General features: G+C 38.2%; 1 protein-coding gene across 3 annotated transcripts in view; it reads right to left on the bottom strand.

Moving 5' to 3' along the window:
* SRFBP1 (serum response factor binding protein 1) overlaps nucleotides 1-17,468 on the bottom strand; it is an 83,142-nt gene that overhangs the window by 19,935 nt on the left and 45,739 nt on the right. For 2 of the 3 annotated variants that reach the window (XM_056325075.1, XM_056325074.1), the window contains exon 4: nucleotides 6,461-6,532. The exons of the other annotated variant lie outside the window; for it this stretch is intronic. In XM_056325075.1, the coding sequence (XP_056181050.1) occupies nucleotides 6,461-6,532 (72 nt within the window). The remainder of the gene's footprint in view (nucleotides 1-6,460; nucleotides 6,533-17,468) is intronic. 3 annotated transcript variants of the gene reach the window in all.

Raw genomic sequence — 17,468 nt, 5'->3', positions numbered from 1 at the left:
TGACATGGAAAATTCTCAGGGAACAGTGGCTTCATACATTCAGTGTAACTCCCATTCAAAGTCAAAATACTCCGGACAAAAAGAATTCAACTCTGCAACACTGATTCCCAGCATCAAGCAAATGATTTTAGCCTGTGTTACAGGAAATTGTGCCATTAAATTAATGCAACACATTTCCAAAAATGTAAAATGTTGACAGATGCAACTATTAGATACAGAAAAGTATACCTGGTATCTGATATGCAAGTTAATACCTTCATTTCCATACTGAAACAAGTAAGTAACGTAACGGTTTAACTTGTAGGAAAGAGAGTATTATTATTTTACTATTCACAGCATAAACACTTTGTTGGAGAATGGAAACATCCCTGCAGGTACAAGGCAATACATTCTTAGCAAAAGTAGGTGAAGTTGATGTTTCCAATAACTGATACTTAGAAAGAAAGAAGGGGGGTGGGGTGGGAATGAGATGGAGGTAGTGCTAACAGAGTCTGGGTAGGTCATCACTAAACTATTAAGTTATCACATGTTCTTCTTTTAAGTATGCTCTGATTATCTATACACAATTTCTAATTTAAGAAGAGTGTAACAAATAGAATTTAGATTTAAAAAAAAAAAGAGGGTGAAGTTTTCCATGGGTTCCCCCAAAATACCAGGCATTTACCCCCACATAGCCAAAATCAAACCACAAAACACCAAAGCGCAAAGAATTATTGATAAGCATATTACACAAAACTGATAGACTATCATATAAGTATTAGACAAAAGACTGATTCATACAGTAGTACTCGCCCTATGGTTTTATGGATTGCAAACAAAATATTTTCATAAGCAAAGAATGTTAAAAATCCACATCAGTAATTATCTAGTTATGCTGCTATTAAAGGCAGTAACAACAGAAACAGAAGATTTATACCAATAATAACATCTATCCTAATCAGTATATGTTTTTGTGGTCAGTAGAATTCTTCTTCGGGGGAGGTGAGGGGGAAGGGTGGGGGTGGGGGGTGGAGAAGGGAGGAGGTTGTGGAAAAATCCCCCAAAGCCTAAACGCAAGACAGCAACTACTCTGTGCTTGACCCAAAGTCTTTGAAGTTAACAGAAAGTCTTCAACTAAACTGCAAAACACTTTGCATCAGGCCCCTTTTATCATTTAGTGCATTTCCTCAGATTAATCCACAGAGAATACAGAGGTTTTGGTTTTATATATTTTCCACTAGAAAAAGTTTTAAAAATAAAGTAAAATATTACAAGTGTACATTTAGAATTCTCAGCTAAAATAGAAACCTTTGTATTTTTACAAGTTAGAAAATACAGGTATGACTGCTCCTCCTCAGATGCAGATGTGTTTAATCAAAAGTTCTACTTGATTCAGAAATTGCATCTTCCTTTCTTTCTGTCTCACAGTTAAAAAGTATTAGCAGCATCAAGTTTAAAATTTCATTAATAAATAACTGTATTCATTAGAATGAATGTTATGCATTTATTGATTGTGTAACCCTATCCTGCATGTGCTAGTGTCTCGTTACCAAAGATTACCATCTAGTGATAGACTCTGGGGAAACTGATGCTCCAAATAATTACTTACAGACTATTAGTTAATGCCTCAAAGCTAGAAGCCTGTCATAAACTGCCTTTCACAGATTGTTGGTGTAAAACAGGTTTTCGGTGTAAATCTAAACAGAAGAACATAGGACAACACAAGCACTGTGAGCACCCTATTCTCACTCTTTTTTTTGGTTACTGATAAGAAAGAGGTTGTCTTTCTGATAAACAGACTAATCGCAAGCCATCACCGGCATAATTTAAAAGGAAGGCGATACAAATCTGAGAAATGCTATTTTGATATGCAACTTCAACACTCTTTTGAAAGAAATAAAGGTAATATATAATCAGTCCTGTAACTTCCTCCTTTTTGTTCTCATCTGTCCTGTGCAGAAATGTTTTTCTACCTCTTTCTTATGTTCTTCTTGCCCAAGGACTTCCTTAATCCTGTATCAGAGATTCAGTGAATTCAGAGGAGTTTGGGAGGTGAAACAGGGTCTTCTCACATGTGAAACAGTGAACTCTCCTTTGGTAAATCACAGAAAACCTTTTCTGATTACTGTCAGTGTTTTAGCTGGTTTCCCAATCCCAAATCCATTTGAGACATATAGGTTAAGAGCCACAGATATTAAATTCACTCATCCCTGAAAAAACCCCCAGAACTTTAACTGTAGCATAACAGTCCCTGGGCATCCATTAAAAATACCTGGACCTGAAGCTACATAGCCCTAATGTCACACCTCTGAAACCATGTTAAGTACAGCAGTCCTCATCAGGCAGCTTAGACTTTTAATGGTCAAAATCATACTGTGCATCAGGCTGCTCAGTCAAATCCTGGCACGTCTCTATGGCCGTACATGAGCTGCCTGAGATCCTGTTTCTAAAGCCTTTGAATTCCTTTTAAAATTCCAAACAAGACAAAGTTGGTTTCTGAATGTGAAGCAATCCAAAATAAGCTCACGAGGCCTTACATTAGCAAAAAAACCCAACAACCCAAAAAACTTCTAACAGCTAGTAATGGCTTACATTTCTGGTTTAGAAGAAATTTCTCAACACAGAAATTGTGGCAAGCTTTTCAGTAATTCTGAGACTCACGAGGTATGTGGCACGGCCCAATGAACTCATGAAGATCACAATACACTCAAAATTTGCTGTGTGGAATCCTCTTTGCAGACAAGCATCTGCATGATTCAAACACGGCAGGACTGGAGTAACAGCTGAAAATACAGGGCTCAGTAGGAAAAGGTGCTGCTGTTCTCAAGAACCACAGATTAGAGCTCAGTGCAAAATAAGGAAAATGATGCTACTAAGGTTATGTGAAGACTGTATCTGGAGCAAAAAACAGATGTATTTATCATCTGTAAGTATTTGTTGGTATTTCTGCAAGTCAGAAGCATGTGCTCAATTCAAGCCCTGACAATAACATATACTGGTACTCTATTTTTCAGTCAAAGAAAAATAAAATAGTTCTTTGCAGTTGCACTTTCAATCTTCACCCCACGCCCCACCCCCATTTGAAAGTTGCTGAATTACTTAGAAAACCTAAGAAGTATTTTGACTTAAGGCAAGTGAACATTCCAGATTGTTGCTTGTAGTAGAGTTTTGATTATGCTGGAGTAGAATTCTGTCATTCTCAGTGCTTAAAACACTTAAGTCCCAGAGACTTACTGGAAGGAAGACTAAATGACATACTACAGTAAGTTAGTATCTGTTAGCACCTGGTGCAAAGGCAACAAAACAAACCAGTTATGACGAAGGCGTTCACAGGTGGACCAATGTCACCTTTTCGGGAGAAACAGCACAGACGATAGATACAATTTCCCTGTATAATTTCTCTATTAACAGAAAAATACTAATACATATTAACCTATCTATCCTGCCTGTGTTAACCCATCTAAGTTACCTTAAAACTATTTTAGCAATAAGTTGAAGATAACAGTTCAGACTTTAGTCAGTTCCTAAGTCAGTTTCCTGCTTGTAATGCACAGCATTTTTAGGATGAGATTCCAATTGGTAACTTCAGGGTGCCGGAGCACACCACTAACAAACCAAGCCTCCCATAAGAGTTCAGGTACATATACTATACGGAACACTTCAAAATGCAATCACAGCTGGAAATTCCAGTTTGAAAAAACATTAGACAACAGATTTGCCATGTTTTTTAATTTTTTTAATGGCTGGCAAATACATTTGTTGCAGATAGTATAAAACTGCGTACAGAAAGTGCACAAAAACCCCAGTCAAACCCTAGAAAATAAAGGTTCCATTTTTCAACAGCTGTAACTAAGCACCAACAACATAAAGTCTAGTTAATTGTCGCACGGCAACTTCATTACAACTTTTACTATATAATTTATCATCTGTTGATAGCAATGGTGCCAGCTGCAGAAATATTAAAATGGATTAAAATTATTTCAGCAGAAATGCACCTACTGCTTCTTGTCTTACAGTAATGTGGTAAGTCCTGTAACATTTTTATAAATCAGAAAGGAAGAAGTCTTGTGTCATGTGGCTGGTGACTCTTGCCAACTCACTCTGCAACTATGATAAATCTCATTTGCTTATTAGCAACCACCAGTACAGAATACTGACAGCTAAATCATAAGAACTCAAGTTACAGTGCCATTTGCTATTGACTAAAACATATGCAAACTCTTTAAAAGAGGAAAGTATGCTTATCTTATTCTGAAAAAAATATTGGGGGAACATAGTAATGGAACATAAAATCTCAGTGGGCAAAAGGAATTAAACAAATATCTTGACTACATGTCCACTATGAAAAACTAATATTCAGCATTCCACAGTGAATTAAAAGCAGATTGCATTTTATCAATGAAAACAAACGTATTCTGAAAATGAAAACAGCCACAGGATGTTTTTCTTCAAATATTTTGAAACTCAAGTTAATGAAAAGGTAAACAGTATAGTCTGCATTTCATGTGACCTACTGAATATTGCTAGGAATAGAAAATCAATGATTTTTTTTATTGTGTTTAATAAGTAACTGGGGGAAAAGAAGAGATAATATATTGGAAAATTAACTTTTGTTAAAGAACAGAAGGGACACCTTCTTCATTGGGGATATGCTATGGCCAACCAAGCAACTAATAGATTTATGATGGCTTAGCCACCACTTGTCAACAGTACTGTAATAATGAATTGTTCATGTTCTTCCACTGCAGTGAGGTTAAAAACTCTCTATGGGTTTAAAAAAGCATCAGCACCTATCCACAAACTTGGTATGAAAGATGAGATACACTCACTACAAGGTGTGAGATCAACAGACTTTTGTACCACTGAACAACAAGACCAGCAAAATGTAACAGACATAACAGTTCTAAACCCCAAAACAATTCCATGAAGATACCTGTATAACCTGCTTTCAAGGATTACAGCTAATTGAAGCCTATTTTAAGTAAATATGGAAAGCATACAATCAGCCATGACTATGAATACATCAAAAATAATGGGACAAAATAAACTAGTAAGATTAATAATATTCCTTCTGTATTCTCAGCAATAAAGTTGTCCTCATAGAAAATAAAATTCCAATTGCAAACATGTAAACTCCTTTAAAACAACAGCATCAGTTACTTAATTTTGGGGCTTCTATACTTTGTGTAGCCAGCATAATCCTGACCCGTTTGAATTCTTGGCAGAAGAATCTCCTACAGGAAGTGGCAAAATGTCTTACTGTTTGAATTTAGCAACCCTTTTCAAGCACAAAATCCCTCTCCATGTGCCCTCATACATCCAGAACCTTCACTTCTGCACCATTTCTAATATTACAGCAACGAGTTTTTTACTAGCTTACCTTCAGACTGGAAAACCTCCGTCAAATAGATTTAAAAGAAGAATGCTGCTTTTAGGCTCCATATCAGTTTATCTGTTACCTTTTTTACTCTTCTTTATCATTAAGAGAAGGAAAAGCAGTAAGATACTTCCATCCAAACACTGCTCATGAAATACAAAATTCCTATAAAACTTTCCTCTTCACTTGATTTTGCTCACATGAAGCATGGAAATCCTACTGCACACTACGCTAATAACTTAACCGTATCACACATGACTGTGCTTTGCAACAGCATAGCTATATTACAAATCAATGATGCCATTATAGGACGAAGTGACTCTATTCTACATGAAAACTTAGCCTCTAGACTATAAATATTTCAGATTTCAGACTCCCTCAGTGGACCCACCCATAAGAATTCAGGAAGATGGGAAGGAATTGATTCAGAATTGCTTTCTGACATCAGTTCTGCAGCACATCCCTTAAACCAGTACTTGTTTCTGCTCTTCTTCACTTTTCTTCTAGAGCATCCGCAACCTCAACTGCTTATTTCAACAAGCGTCTTCCCACTTGTACATCTTTATCTCTTACAAACATCAGTAGTTAGATAGGTAATATTTAATAATGTACCACTGGTGGGCTTCAGGAGAAACACTGCACTGAAATTTGTGAGCCACAGCGTTATTAAAATTCTACCTGTTTGTCACATTTTGTTCACATGTGGAAACTGCATCTAGAAGTGTTTAGTCTTTTTCTAACTGTTATTGAAAGCTTAGATATTTTTACACTGACTGAACCGTATATATACTACATAAAATGAATCTATTTATGAAGACTCAAAAACCACTACTATGTTTCCTGGTATTCTGTTCTAGTTACTAGGGATTAGCCCACCAGTCTAGATGACAAGCCACTTGTACTAAACAGCTATACAATTTTTTCTGTAGGTATGTCTTAGTGGGTAAATTTCCTTAGAAAAGGAAATAAGGTCTATAATGAAGATGCACTCTAACATACAGAACACACTGCAGATGCATGTACTCCCACCCACATATGCACCTTTTCCTAAGAAGCACTCTCACACTCACAGAAGCAGTGGAAATAAAAAACATCAAACCTCACCTTTCTGCAGACAGTTTCGAAATTAACTTCTGTTCTAAGAGCCATTCTGGTAACTTCATCTGGCTTTATCTCCTGTGGATGAAAGACATATTTATTCTTCTTATGAACAGACTTCACAAAATCTTTCTAAGGTTCACCTTCCTCATAAACTTTCTAACTTCATGGAATCCCCCTCTGATCTCTTACAGGAAGGAAATCAGTTTGTTACACAGAGATTTCTTTTGTGTGTATGTAAAATACTACATTTACTGACTTCCAAAACGTTACAACTAATCTGACTGTTACCTACTACTACTGAGGACAACAGAAATTTTCAACAGCAAAGTATGCAGAAGGCTGATTTTATTTACACAAATGTCTAAATTGTACAGTTGTGCTACAAATAAACTTTGGAAGGTTTTAAATGCCTCACTGATCTTAGATTCTCAAGTTATACCAGAACTTATCAACATACATGAATGCGTAAGTTTAAAACAAAGAAAATTAAGCTGAGGAGAAAAAAAAATTAAAATATTTCTCTTTTCTGAAGAGACTGACTACACATGCAGTTTTCATTCCTGGACTTAAGCATTTCCATTGGCAGCTGAAATAGAGGAATGAAAATCCTGGACAAGTGGATTTTGTTAAAAGTTGAATATTTTATGAAACATGCCCCCATAGCAGACTTCTCATTATTTAAAAATACATTCTTTATATACGTTGTATTACAAAATGCCCTATTAACCTTATCAATTGAATGCATTGAATATTGGATTTTTCCTCCAAGGGCACTGTGTCAAATCATGTTACATACCAGTTGTTTGTCAGACAGCCATTTTAAAAGCAGTTTAACTACTGTTATGTAGAACCCAAATAACTCCACACATTTATTGTTCTGAAAAATGAGAAACTTTGTACAAAAAACCTAGTTATTCTGATAGCTTTCAACTAGATGTATCCTGTATCAAAATGCTGGTGGTTTCAACACTTGAAGAAAATTATCTGTTTGCTGAATTTCTAAAATTCCAGGAAACTAGATGACTTAAATATAAAATACACTAATTTTGCAACACTTGTGGTTAATAATGAAGAAGAAAACCTAAACTGGAAGCGCCCATGCAAGGTACTACAGTTGAGAAAACAAGACATGTCCAGGTGCTTGGGCTGCACCTGTAGTTAACGTTACACTCAGATCTGGACAAGCAAGGCACAAACTGAAAACCCTTAAAAGCAACTACTGTAACTATTGGCTCAGAATAATTAATGTATTAGCAAAGATTCAAATGCAAATCAAATTATGGGAGACATGATAATTTACAAATGGCTAGGAAAAAAATGTGTACTATATAATAGCAAAGACTGTAATGTCCAACAACTAAGTTGTATCTGTTCCTTTCTCTGTTTTTCCCTACTTAATTATCCTTGATGAGTATTCCCACACTTTAATACCCTGCTCAATTATTAAGTTTCCGTATCCTACCCTGTTTCTGTCCTAAGTCTGGAGCAGTCTGCACACTTCCTTAGACGTAATTTCAGAAAGAACCAAGTAGATTACTTTTGTAAACACAGTCACACTTTATGTTTCAAAACCCTACGCTGTCCTTCCTTCTATATGTTACCTAGACCTTTAAGGTGTTGTGTAAATAGCATGTGTCTTACAACTATAACAAAACATATAATAATGGGGACAAAGTAACAAAAAAAATTAATAATAAAAAAATAAATCTCTTTTTGTGAATGTCAGAAGAGCTTCCTGACAATGAGGTCTAGAAGTCTGCAAAATCATCTCCCAGAGGTACATTGGTGGAAGACCAATCACTTGGAGGACAGAATCCAGACTGGAAAAACACTGGTGGATATAGGAAACAATCTTCTACTGGCAGATAGACAGTTGGATGACCTAACAGAATCTAGAGATGGAAAAGACCTATGATTCAGTTTTCCATGACTTTTCAAAGCATTTCACAGATGGTGAAAGTAGGACACAGTGGTTAAGTGACATGCTTACTGTCACATAGTTGGTTGGGGGCTATGAATGAAGCTCTGGAACGCAATACTATTCATTAAATCAAGCTGTTGCTTTATTAAAAAAAAAAAGATAATTTATCTGATCTTCATCCCAAATAAATCTGCCTATATCCTGTCTCTTTAGGGTTCAAACGCAGCAACCTGGTTCAGAGGGGAGGCAGGTAAACTTCAGCAATCCCTGCACTAGGATGTCAAAGGTTTAAATTTTGTATGACAATATTGCAGAACTCCCTTAATACTGCAGAATCAAGCATAATAACAAAGAAAGAATTACAGTTTGGAATGTGAAATAATGAATGGAGCTTCACTGATATGCTTAGAATACAGAATGAGGCCAAGAACCTCCTGTTAAGGCTTAAAGCCGCAAATATATAAAGTGCTTCCTTCATGTCTCTTAAATTTAAGGCAAACCAAGCATTTTTGACTTAATAGTTTTCAGCAGCACCCTGGTTTTGTAAAAGCAGTCATGTAAGTCAAGTTATTGGAATAAAGACCTTTCTTCTGCATCTATTAATGGTCAGCAGCAGACAAGAAAATAGGAAAAGGTTATGGTGATATCTTCCCCAGCATAATTTTGTCAACTTTGCCCGTAGCTCAAGAACTCCCAACTCACAAAGAGAACTTTTGCATTGAATATCTATTACGAAATCTTCTTTCACTGATTATGCTACAGGATGTTATAAGCGGCTGTCACCTCCAGCATCTCTGGGACCAGTCCAGGGATTCCTCTGGCCCTGCTGCTGGAGCCTAGCCTGGTGCATACAGAGATCTGGAGGTCTCCATCACAGGTCCACAGATGTAGCAGGTTCAACCAATAGTGAAGCTCAGCTATGAGTGAGCTATGAGTGTCAAAGGCACCACCTTTGACAGCAGCCACGTGTAATACTCCCACAACTCACGTGAACTTAAGTACAGCCAGCCAACCTCCTTTTCATCTTGTCAGGATACTGTGTGTGCTCCCTCCTACCCCCCTCTAGATTCACGAGCACATGCATACATGCATATTCATGAATCCCTCAAATATCAGCACAGCATATCGCCCTGTCCATCTAATCCTCTGCCTACGTCCAGAGCCCTTTTATCCATCTCACGGGCCTCCTACTTGCTGGCTGGCAGCAAATCACTAGCAGGCAGATGCACGCACTCACACTCTCGTCTTACAGGTACGCCATGCTCTCAGGTTTATCCCAAACACCAGCATAGGCCCTCTGTCCACCTGATACCCCTGCCGGGACACAATGCCTCCCACTCACTGCTAGTACAACTTGAAGTTTGTTAGTGAGTTAGGCATACCAAACAGACACATGTGAGGTCAAACCATGTGAAAATACAGACACTGCCTGCCTCCATCAGCAGCAGACACCAGGCATGCGGGCTGCGACCTGTGGTCCAGTCCCAGTCCAGATGCTGGGCTGAGAGCCTGTCCTGCAGTCTCACCCACAGCTGTACCCAGAGCACACACAGTCCCTGTCCTCCCAGCTAGGACATGTGTTGCTCCTGCCCCCGTGGCTGGAGCCAAGACCCTCACCTGTTTCTGCGTCTGACACCACAGGCTTGGGGCACCTACACCCTTGTCTGACTCCAGTTTCTGGTCCTGCACCCACTCATGCCAGTCCCTCCCATAGCTGGCACCTAGTCCCCACAGAACTCGCACACACAGGGTGAAGAGTGAGATTCCACAGAGTTAAGCGAGGATTTATACAAAAAATACAGACTGTGGCGATCAGACACAGGGCTTGGTCAGGTAAGTGTACTGACTGGCACTGGTTGGGACTGCCCCCTCTGATACCTGTTCCCACTGATGCCCCCTAAACATTGTTTAGTAAATTTCATACAGTCCACAGGTCCCCTGGTATCCCAAAATCCTCAAGGTCATCTTGCTTCCCCTTATCAGTTACAAAGTCCAGGCTGACCTTCCCCAAAGCAATACCAGTAGCTTCTTAATGGCCCGTTACTTAGTGACTGGAGATTTTTTGTCTTTGTCACTATCTCCATTATCCCTTGTCCATCAGCTCTGTTCCGCTCTCTGTTTTTGTTTATACCCTTCTCCCTTCACTTACTATACCCTTAGCTTTGAAAAGGTCTGCTACTGGAGGCTCATAATGAAGCTCTCACCATGTTCCACATGCCCTCACACATTACAGCTGCTTTCTGAAATGGTATCATAATATCCTGTGCCAGTAAGTTTCCAAGATTAATGAGAAGTTATGTTACAAGTGCTGAGGGAATACAAAAGTTAAGAGGGAACCAGATAATACGATACCTCATGAAGTATCCGGTCCACGATAACCCCAGATTAGACAAATACAGACAAAGTCCTCCAGCCCCCCCAACCAACACAGACACTTCTCTTCCCTCGAAAATCATCTCTGAGAAATATTTTAAACAACCTCCAAATACCTATAAAAAAAAAAAGCCTTAAAAGTAAGGTGTTGAAGTAGTGACTGCCTCTTGAGAGATGACAGAAAATCAACTGTTGGAATCAACATGCATGCTTCCCTGCATGCTGACCATGTTTTTCTCTTGTGGGAAAGAGACTGCAAATACAAGAGCTACCGACTTGCAGACACACTGCCAGCGCTGATAGCACCAAGTGCCCTAGATTGCAAATGCTGGCACGCTGATGGATAACGCGTAGTAGAGCAACAAGGGGAACCAATCCTTTTCATTACAGACTGCACTCCTATCTCAACTTCTGTCATGATGCCCTTTCAGAGACGGGGACTTGTGCAAGAGAAGAGGCTGATGTACACAACACAAAGCACAACGCCGTAGCTCGCCCTGTCCTGGTGCCTCAGCTGAGCCAACAACTGCCACAGGAGCAACCCAGATGAGACTGCAAGGAGGTGGCGAAGGCAACTGAGTGGCAGCAGCAGGACCAGCCTGACTCTCAGAGCTGGGACCTGCACTATTTTTCAACAATGTTCACAATGTGGAGACAGAGGCTCCTCCAGGTGTTTGCCGCTCGAGCAGCTGCTCCGCACGCCGGTGGGCAGTGGGGGGACGCCAGGCAAGGCAGCCCGCCAGCTGGTTGGACCTCATCACAGCTGCCGGCACAGGGCTAGGCCTTGGCCTGAGGTTCAGTTGAATAAACAGGATGTGAGAAACTACTGGACATGACATAAGAAAACTGCTGGATGTAACAGATAATGCGAGAAGCTGACAGAGCGGCTGGATTTTACAGATGATTAAGGCAGAGTTACATGAAAAACAGACAAGCTCCATGGAAAGGTGGAGTACAGGGCAGCTTTCAGGGGAGCCATCTTGCAAGGCTGATGGTACCAAGGTAACCACACTGGTAACAACACATGAAGCCAAGACCGCCTACAAAGTCACTGGAATACCAAATTTGGGGAAAAACTAATTATGGGTGGGCAAAGACTGGCCTGGGCTGGGAAAAGGGAGTGCTGGGGCTCAGGAAGGGAGGGACATGGCAGCGGGGGTAGCTGTGGGGCAGCCATGCAGCTCTGAGGCCGGTCCCAGTACCAGAGACAGCAAACTTACCCCACTGCTTACAAAAACTTAGAACAGCAAAGTCTGGGGTTTTCATTTTTTAGATGCTGAACTTATTTCAATAAACTATAGCTGCCTTATACAGGAAGGCAAGACTATATCGAACACAAGTATGTCAAGCATAAATGGCATCTGAAAATAGGATTTCATGCCAACACGACTAATGCTTACTCAGACAGCATTTTATCCAAGTGATACTGAGGAAGACACAGTTTCTGACTTAATGGGTATGGAAATGTAATTTATCGAATAGCATCTGGAAGACAGAAAAGACACAAAAAACCCCCTGTCGGATGGCACATCTCAGAAACACAAGATTATTCACAAAAAATGTATTCCCAACTATGCTGTGGAAAGCAGTTTTAGGTGACTCTGAAAAAAAAAAAAAGTTTGCCAGTAGTGGCCTGTGGAAGCAATTTATGAGTCCTCACACTATTAAAAACTAAGTTATTTCAATTTTGACTAGTATTTTCCTTTTACCTTTATCATGCAATGCATTCATTTTCCTCATTATTTTTTCACATTTTCTCAGTTCTACGTGTTAAGCCTTTCCTTACGAAACCACTCCATGCAGACCACCTTCAGAAGATGATTTTTGTCTTAAAATGGAGTAATTTATGCAAAAAAATAAGTAATAGAATCAGGGTATATACCAGTACATAACAGAACACTTCAAATATTTCTGGTGAAATCTCAACTGCAGTTTGTTACCCATTACTGCACTTGCTGTTTTCTGTCATTTTTCCAGGTTCCTCAGTAAGGAGAAAAGGATAGAGAAAAAAACCCCAAACCTCATTTCAGAACATAACTTGGTTTTTTTCCCCCTATAACTTAATTACTGCATGGCTTCCTGTCATAACCAATTTGTTCCCCTAAGTCTATAAAAGTTCAGTATTTTAGTCATTCAGACCAAAAGTAGTCTTCGACTTTTAGTGTAAATATTACCATTGTGAAAGTACAAAAAAAAGGTATATCTTCAAAGCAGTGAAATAAAGAAGCCATGGTTTACCTGGAAGTTCATATGCTTTTCAAAAAGAAACTAAATCCATGATAACACTGCAAGTTTGTTTCAGCTACAAAGGCCTGTTTTCAAGAAATGCAGTGCTCTAATTGGTCACACCAAACTGATTATGAAGAAAAAAATGACACTTTTTTCCCTTGACAGTTTACAAATCCAAATCCTTTGTCAGTAACTGTGACCCAAATATATCTAAACACACACACACAAGAATTTCTACAGATATAAGTCTCATTAGTGGACCACCAGTAACAAACTAAATGGCACTTTGCCTATGTAAAAAATAAATCCACCCCGCAGGCCATATTCTCCCAAGCCCGTATTTGAGCAGATGTGAAACCAGGATGAATAGTATTGCCAGGAGGGGCATTTGGATAAAATCAATAAACAGAACAGTAGGACAGAAAATTTAAGCTAGTAAGTAAAAATCTGATATTGTCTAGTTAAGCATGTCTTAAGCTTATTAATAAAGTCTATTGAACAGATCAGCACTACACTGAGATATCTGCTTTATTATAAAATCACTATGTAATTTAACCAACAGACAGAATTAAGCACATTTGAATAGCTGGCTGCCTTCCTACCAGTACTTACGCACTATTACCAAGTCACCTCTCAAGCCCTCTTTTGAGTAAAGTCCTGACCTTCCTGCACCACAGAATAAACATTCGTCCGTATGCAACCTCTGTAAGTCTTTTCTGCATTTGCTCTCATTTTTTAATTATAACTTTTTAAAATAGGAATAAAATGGTATACAGTATTTATCTTGGTAATACAAAGAAGAGAACTCTCATTCTACACAAAAAACTTCTAGTCTTCCTTACTCCTGGAAATTTAATCTTCCATTTGGCTTTACTTTTTTCCTCAATGGAATCCAGGCAATCCAGGTCACTCTCATCTTTATCCATCACCTTTAAATTACGTAAAATCCTTCCAGAGAAGTCTACTGCTTTGTCTCAAATTTCTCTAACTGTAACCTGACGTTAGGTAAACTCAGAACACTGTATTTATTACTTGTTTGTGACTGCACCTTCTGCAGTAAAGCTTTTGACACCTAAAGACTCAGAGTTTTGTTTTAATGATTTCCTGCTTTGTTGACAGTGACAAGTAAACCCTGTTTATCACCTCTGACCAAATAACATGAGAACACCCGAATGATGCAACTGCACCATTTATTTTACTTAGTGCTAATAAATTGGTTGGATAATCATTAAATTGTTTCATTTCTAATTAACAAAACCACAAGCTCATACATTACTTTAAATGGATATACTAGCACTACTTCGTTACTAAAAATTCTGTTGCTAGCCGCCCCTAGAAATCTCCAGTCTTCACACCCATATATTTCTACTAAAAATACAGCACAATCTGAAAGTATGGCAAGCAAAACCCAGGTATTTTTCAACAGAAATTCAATTCAGCACTTCAATACTGAAACCCCATGCCATTGCCTCCTGCTGCAGCACATGGCAGACAATATACCTAACGCGGCTGTGTATACCACAGTTAGCAAGGGTTTCAAATTACTGCTGAGGAGGACTGAGGTTTTCAACTCACAGGTGAGAATCAGATTCACACAGACTGATTCACAGGGAGTCTCTGATGGTGCTGTTAGGGCCATCCCTGTCACAAGTCACTTGCTCAGAATATTACGGCCCTTCATGAGTCAGGTGTCTAGATACCTCCATGCTAGAAGCTTTTCTGACTTATTTTTCTTCCTCAACAGTAATTTGGAAAAAAAGCTGCACCCACCAATCCTCTGTCAGCTCACCCACTGGCCCATGTAGCTGAAATGGGGGTTCGTTCTTGGGGTTCTTGGCTGAATCACACTTGGGGGTCAGGGCAAAGGATGTGCTGGGAAACTTCAGCACCTCAGCTCCCCCAGTTTACAGAATCCCCCCACTACACACATAATGGCCTTGCTATGCCTCCCAAACCACACTCAGTTCATGCTAGATTTAAATAAAATTCAATTTAAAGCATTTATTTGTAATACTCGAAACAGACATAGAAACATTTATAAAATGCTTAGGTAAGGAAAGACAAGGCACTGGCAGCACCTCACTGGAATAAATCCTTACTTTTAAAATTACAGATGGGCACAAAAGCTAAGCCATGCAAACATGTAAAGCTTATAAAAATACACAGTACTCTACTAAGTGTTAACAGAGACCATAAAAGACAATAATTAACGACTGTAGGGTGAATGTGTTTGGGAAGATGGGTTCCCAATCTTTTTCATCTAGTATAATGTAATATACTGTGTAAATACCTGTGTTATAAGGAACAGACAACTACAGGAAAGCAAAACCACAACAAAAAAAGATTCCACAGATCTTTTTTTGTTCCACCAGTCCAACCAACAAAGCTTTTCCCAGCAACCTGACTGGATGACTTGCTTCTGTATCATCACATACTGAAACCAGAGGTTTTATCCAGTAGAAATGAAGACATTTTCTCTCTAATTGCAGACAAATTAAGTCAATTATAATTTAAATACATTCCCCTGTATTGTTAGGGTTGAAGATTATTATTATTATGTCCTACCATAATTACAGTATTTTTCACTTATCAAATATCTAGATTCTCTATTACAAAGAGGAAGGAAAGCATAAAAAGAAATGGTTCTACAGTTGCTAATTTTCCTAAAGTATACACTAAAAAAATCATGGATTTTTTAATGACTTTGCGTGTTTCATCGACTGCCTTATTCTTTCAAAAGCTTTATAGAATTTAAAGTGGTTTTAACTTGTCTATTAATTTAATGTATGATTTCTCAAAATAAAAGATAACCTTCCTTAAAATAATTAATTTTCAGCCTTGTTGGATTAATAACAACTTGGGCAGCAATTCTACTGAACAGATTAAGAAAAAATAGTACAACTTAGTTCTCATTTCAAAAAATCAAAATTAAATAAGTAACTAGAGGAAATTATTAGAACAGAACTTCCCAAAAAATTGAAACCTGTAGAACTATCTCACTTTAGATGAATATATGGCTTTAGATGAAAATATAGATCTCACTTTGGATGAAAATATAGATTTTGATGGGAACTAACTATTGCTAACCTGTTAAAAAAAAGAGCACTCCAAAATTACAGTTAATCATTGGGAACGCAAGAATGTATTTCAAGTGGAACTTGTCTAGCAATTGTACTTTTTGTAAACTACACTGGTGTCAGGTTTTTGCTGGCACTGATTTTAAACATTACTAAATGTCTACAGTATTGCTGTCTCAGTTTAGATCCAAGTGAAATTCAATGTCAACCTGTGAGTTTTCATCTACTAAGTTTTACACTACAAAATTTTATAGTTTTCAGTTTTTTATTGTTCTCTGGGAAGTTAAAGTTATTAAAATAGTCAATCAAAAGTACACAATATTTCTATAAACATAATTTTGCCCAAATGGTTACCACCTTCATCTAGCTAAATATCCTTATTCTGATATGCTGTACAAGCTCTCTCAAAAGCAGAGCATGCAGCTGAGGCAAAGACTACTAATTCATACAGTTTGGTAACAAAACAAAATGCAAAAACAACTCCCCAAAAGAAAACTTAACATGGCTAGTTTGTTTAAGCTGTTGTAAAATACCCAAACTTTATTTGCCAAGTATAGGCTGCTCTTTTCTGCCACGTTTATAAACTAATTTAATATTTCAAGAGGTATGCAAGTCAAATGCCAGCAATTACATCAGTCCACTGAGACGAACACTGTGAACTTGGCATTTTACTTAGTCAATCAGATTAAATGAATTGTTTAATTTTGGAGGTTCCCATCTGATTCAGTAGCCACTTTCAAGGAGCAAGCAACCATTTTCACCACAGGATACAAAAAAGAAGTGTTAGCAAGTCTGTAATCTTGTGACAATTTCAGAAGTAGAAGGTATTATGAAGGTAAACTACATTTACAAACATTCAAAAGAAAAGTTACAAAAAAGGAAAAAACGAGCTCACTGGATTATTCAGTACAGCGAGCATGATGATGCCAAAATTATCTTTATTTGAATATTATTTTTTTCTTCAAACATCTTTTAGTTCTGAATGTCAATATTCATTTGCACTGGTACAATCTGTAATTTCACTCTGTACTGGCAATTTGTTCCACGCTGCTTTTCTAATATTAAAATAACAACCACATGCAATTTCAGGGTTAACATATTTCCAAGCAGTCCTGTGTTGGCTGGAACTATCTTCGGTTTTGAATTACTATCCCCGGTATTCACAACTGTTGCCAGTATTGCTGGTTGCCAGATGAACTGTTTTTGTAAAAATTAAAGAAAAACAGTGTTACCTGCCAGAAGGGGACGCTATGCACAACCAGCAGAAAGCTGTCTCTTACTCGGTTTAGTCTCCTTTCTCCCAGCAGGAGCTTAAGCCAGCAAGACTGCCACCAAAGCAGCCAGGAAAAGTTATGTGCTATATTCTCACAACGTTCCCAATGAAGACAGCAACTGACAAATGACTGCAATC

The sequence above is a fragment of the Falco biarmicus genome, chromosome Z (genome assembly GCF_023638135.1).
Source record: "Falco biarmicus isolate bFalBia1 chromosome Z, bFalBia1.pri, whole genome shotgun sequence".
Lineage (NCBI taxonomy): Eukaryota > Metazoa > Chordata > Aves > Falconiformes > Falconidae > Falco > Falco biarmicus.
The sequence above is the reverse complement of the archived record's forward strand: the minus strand, read 5'-3'. Positions and strand labels throughout refer to the sequence as shown.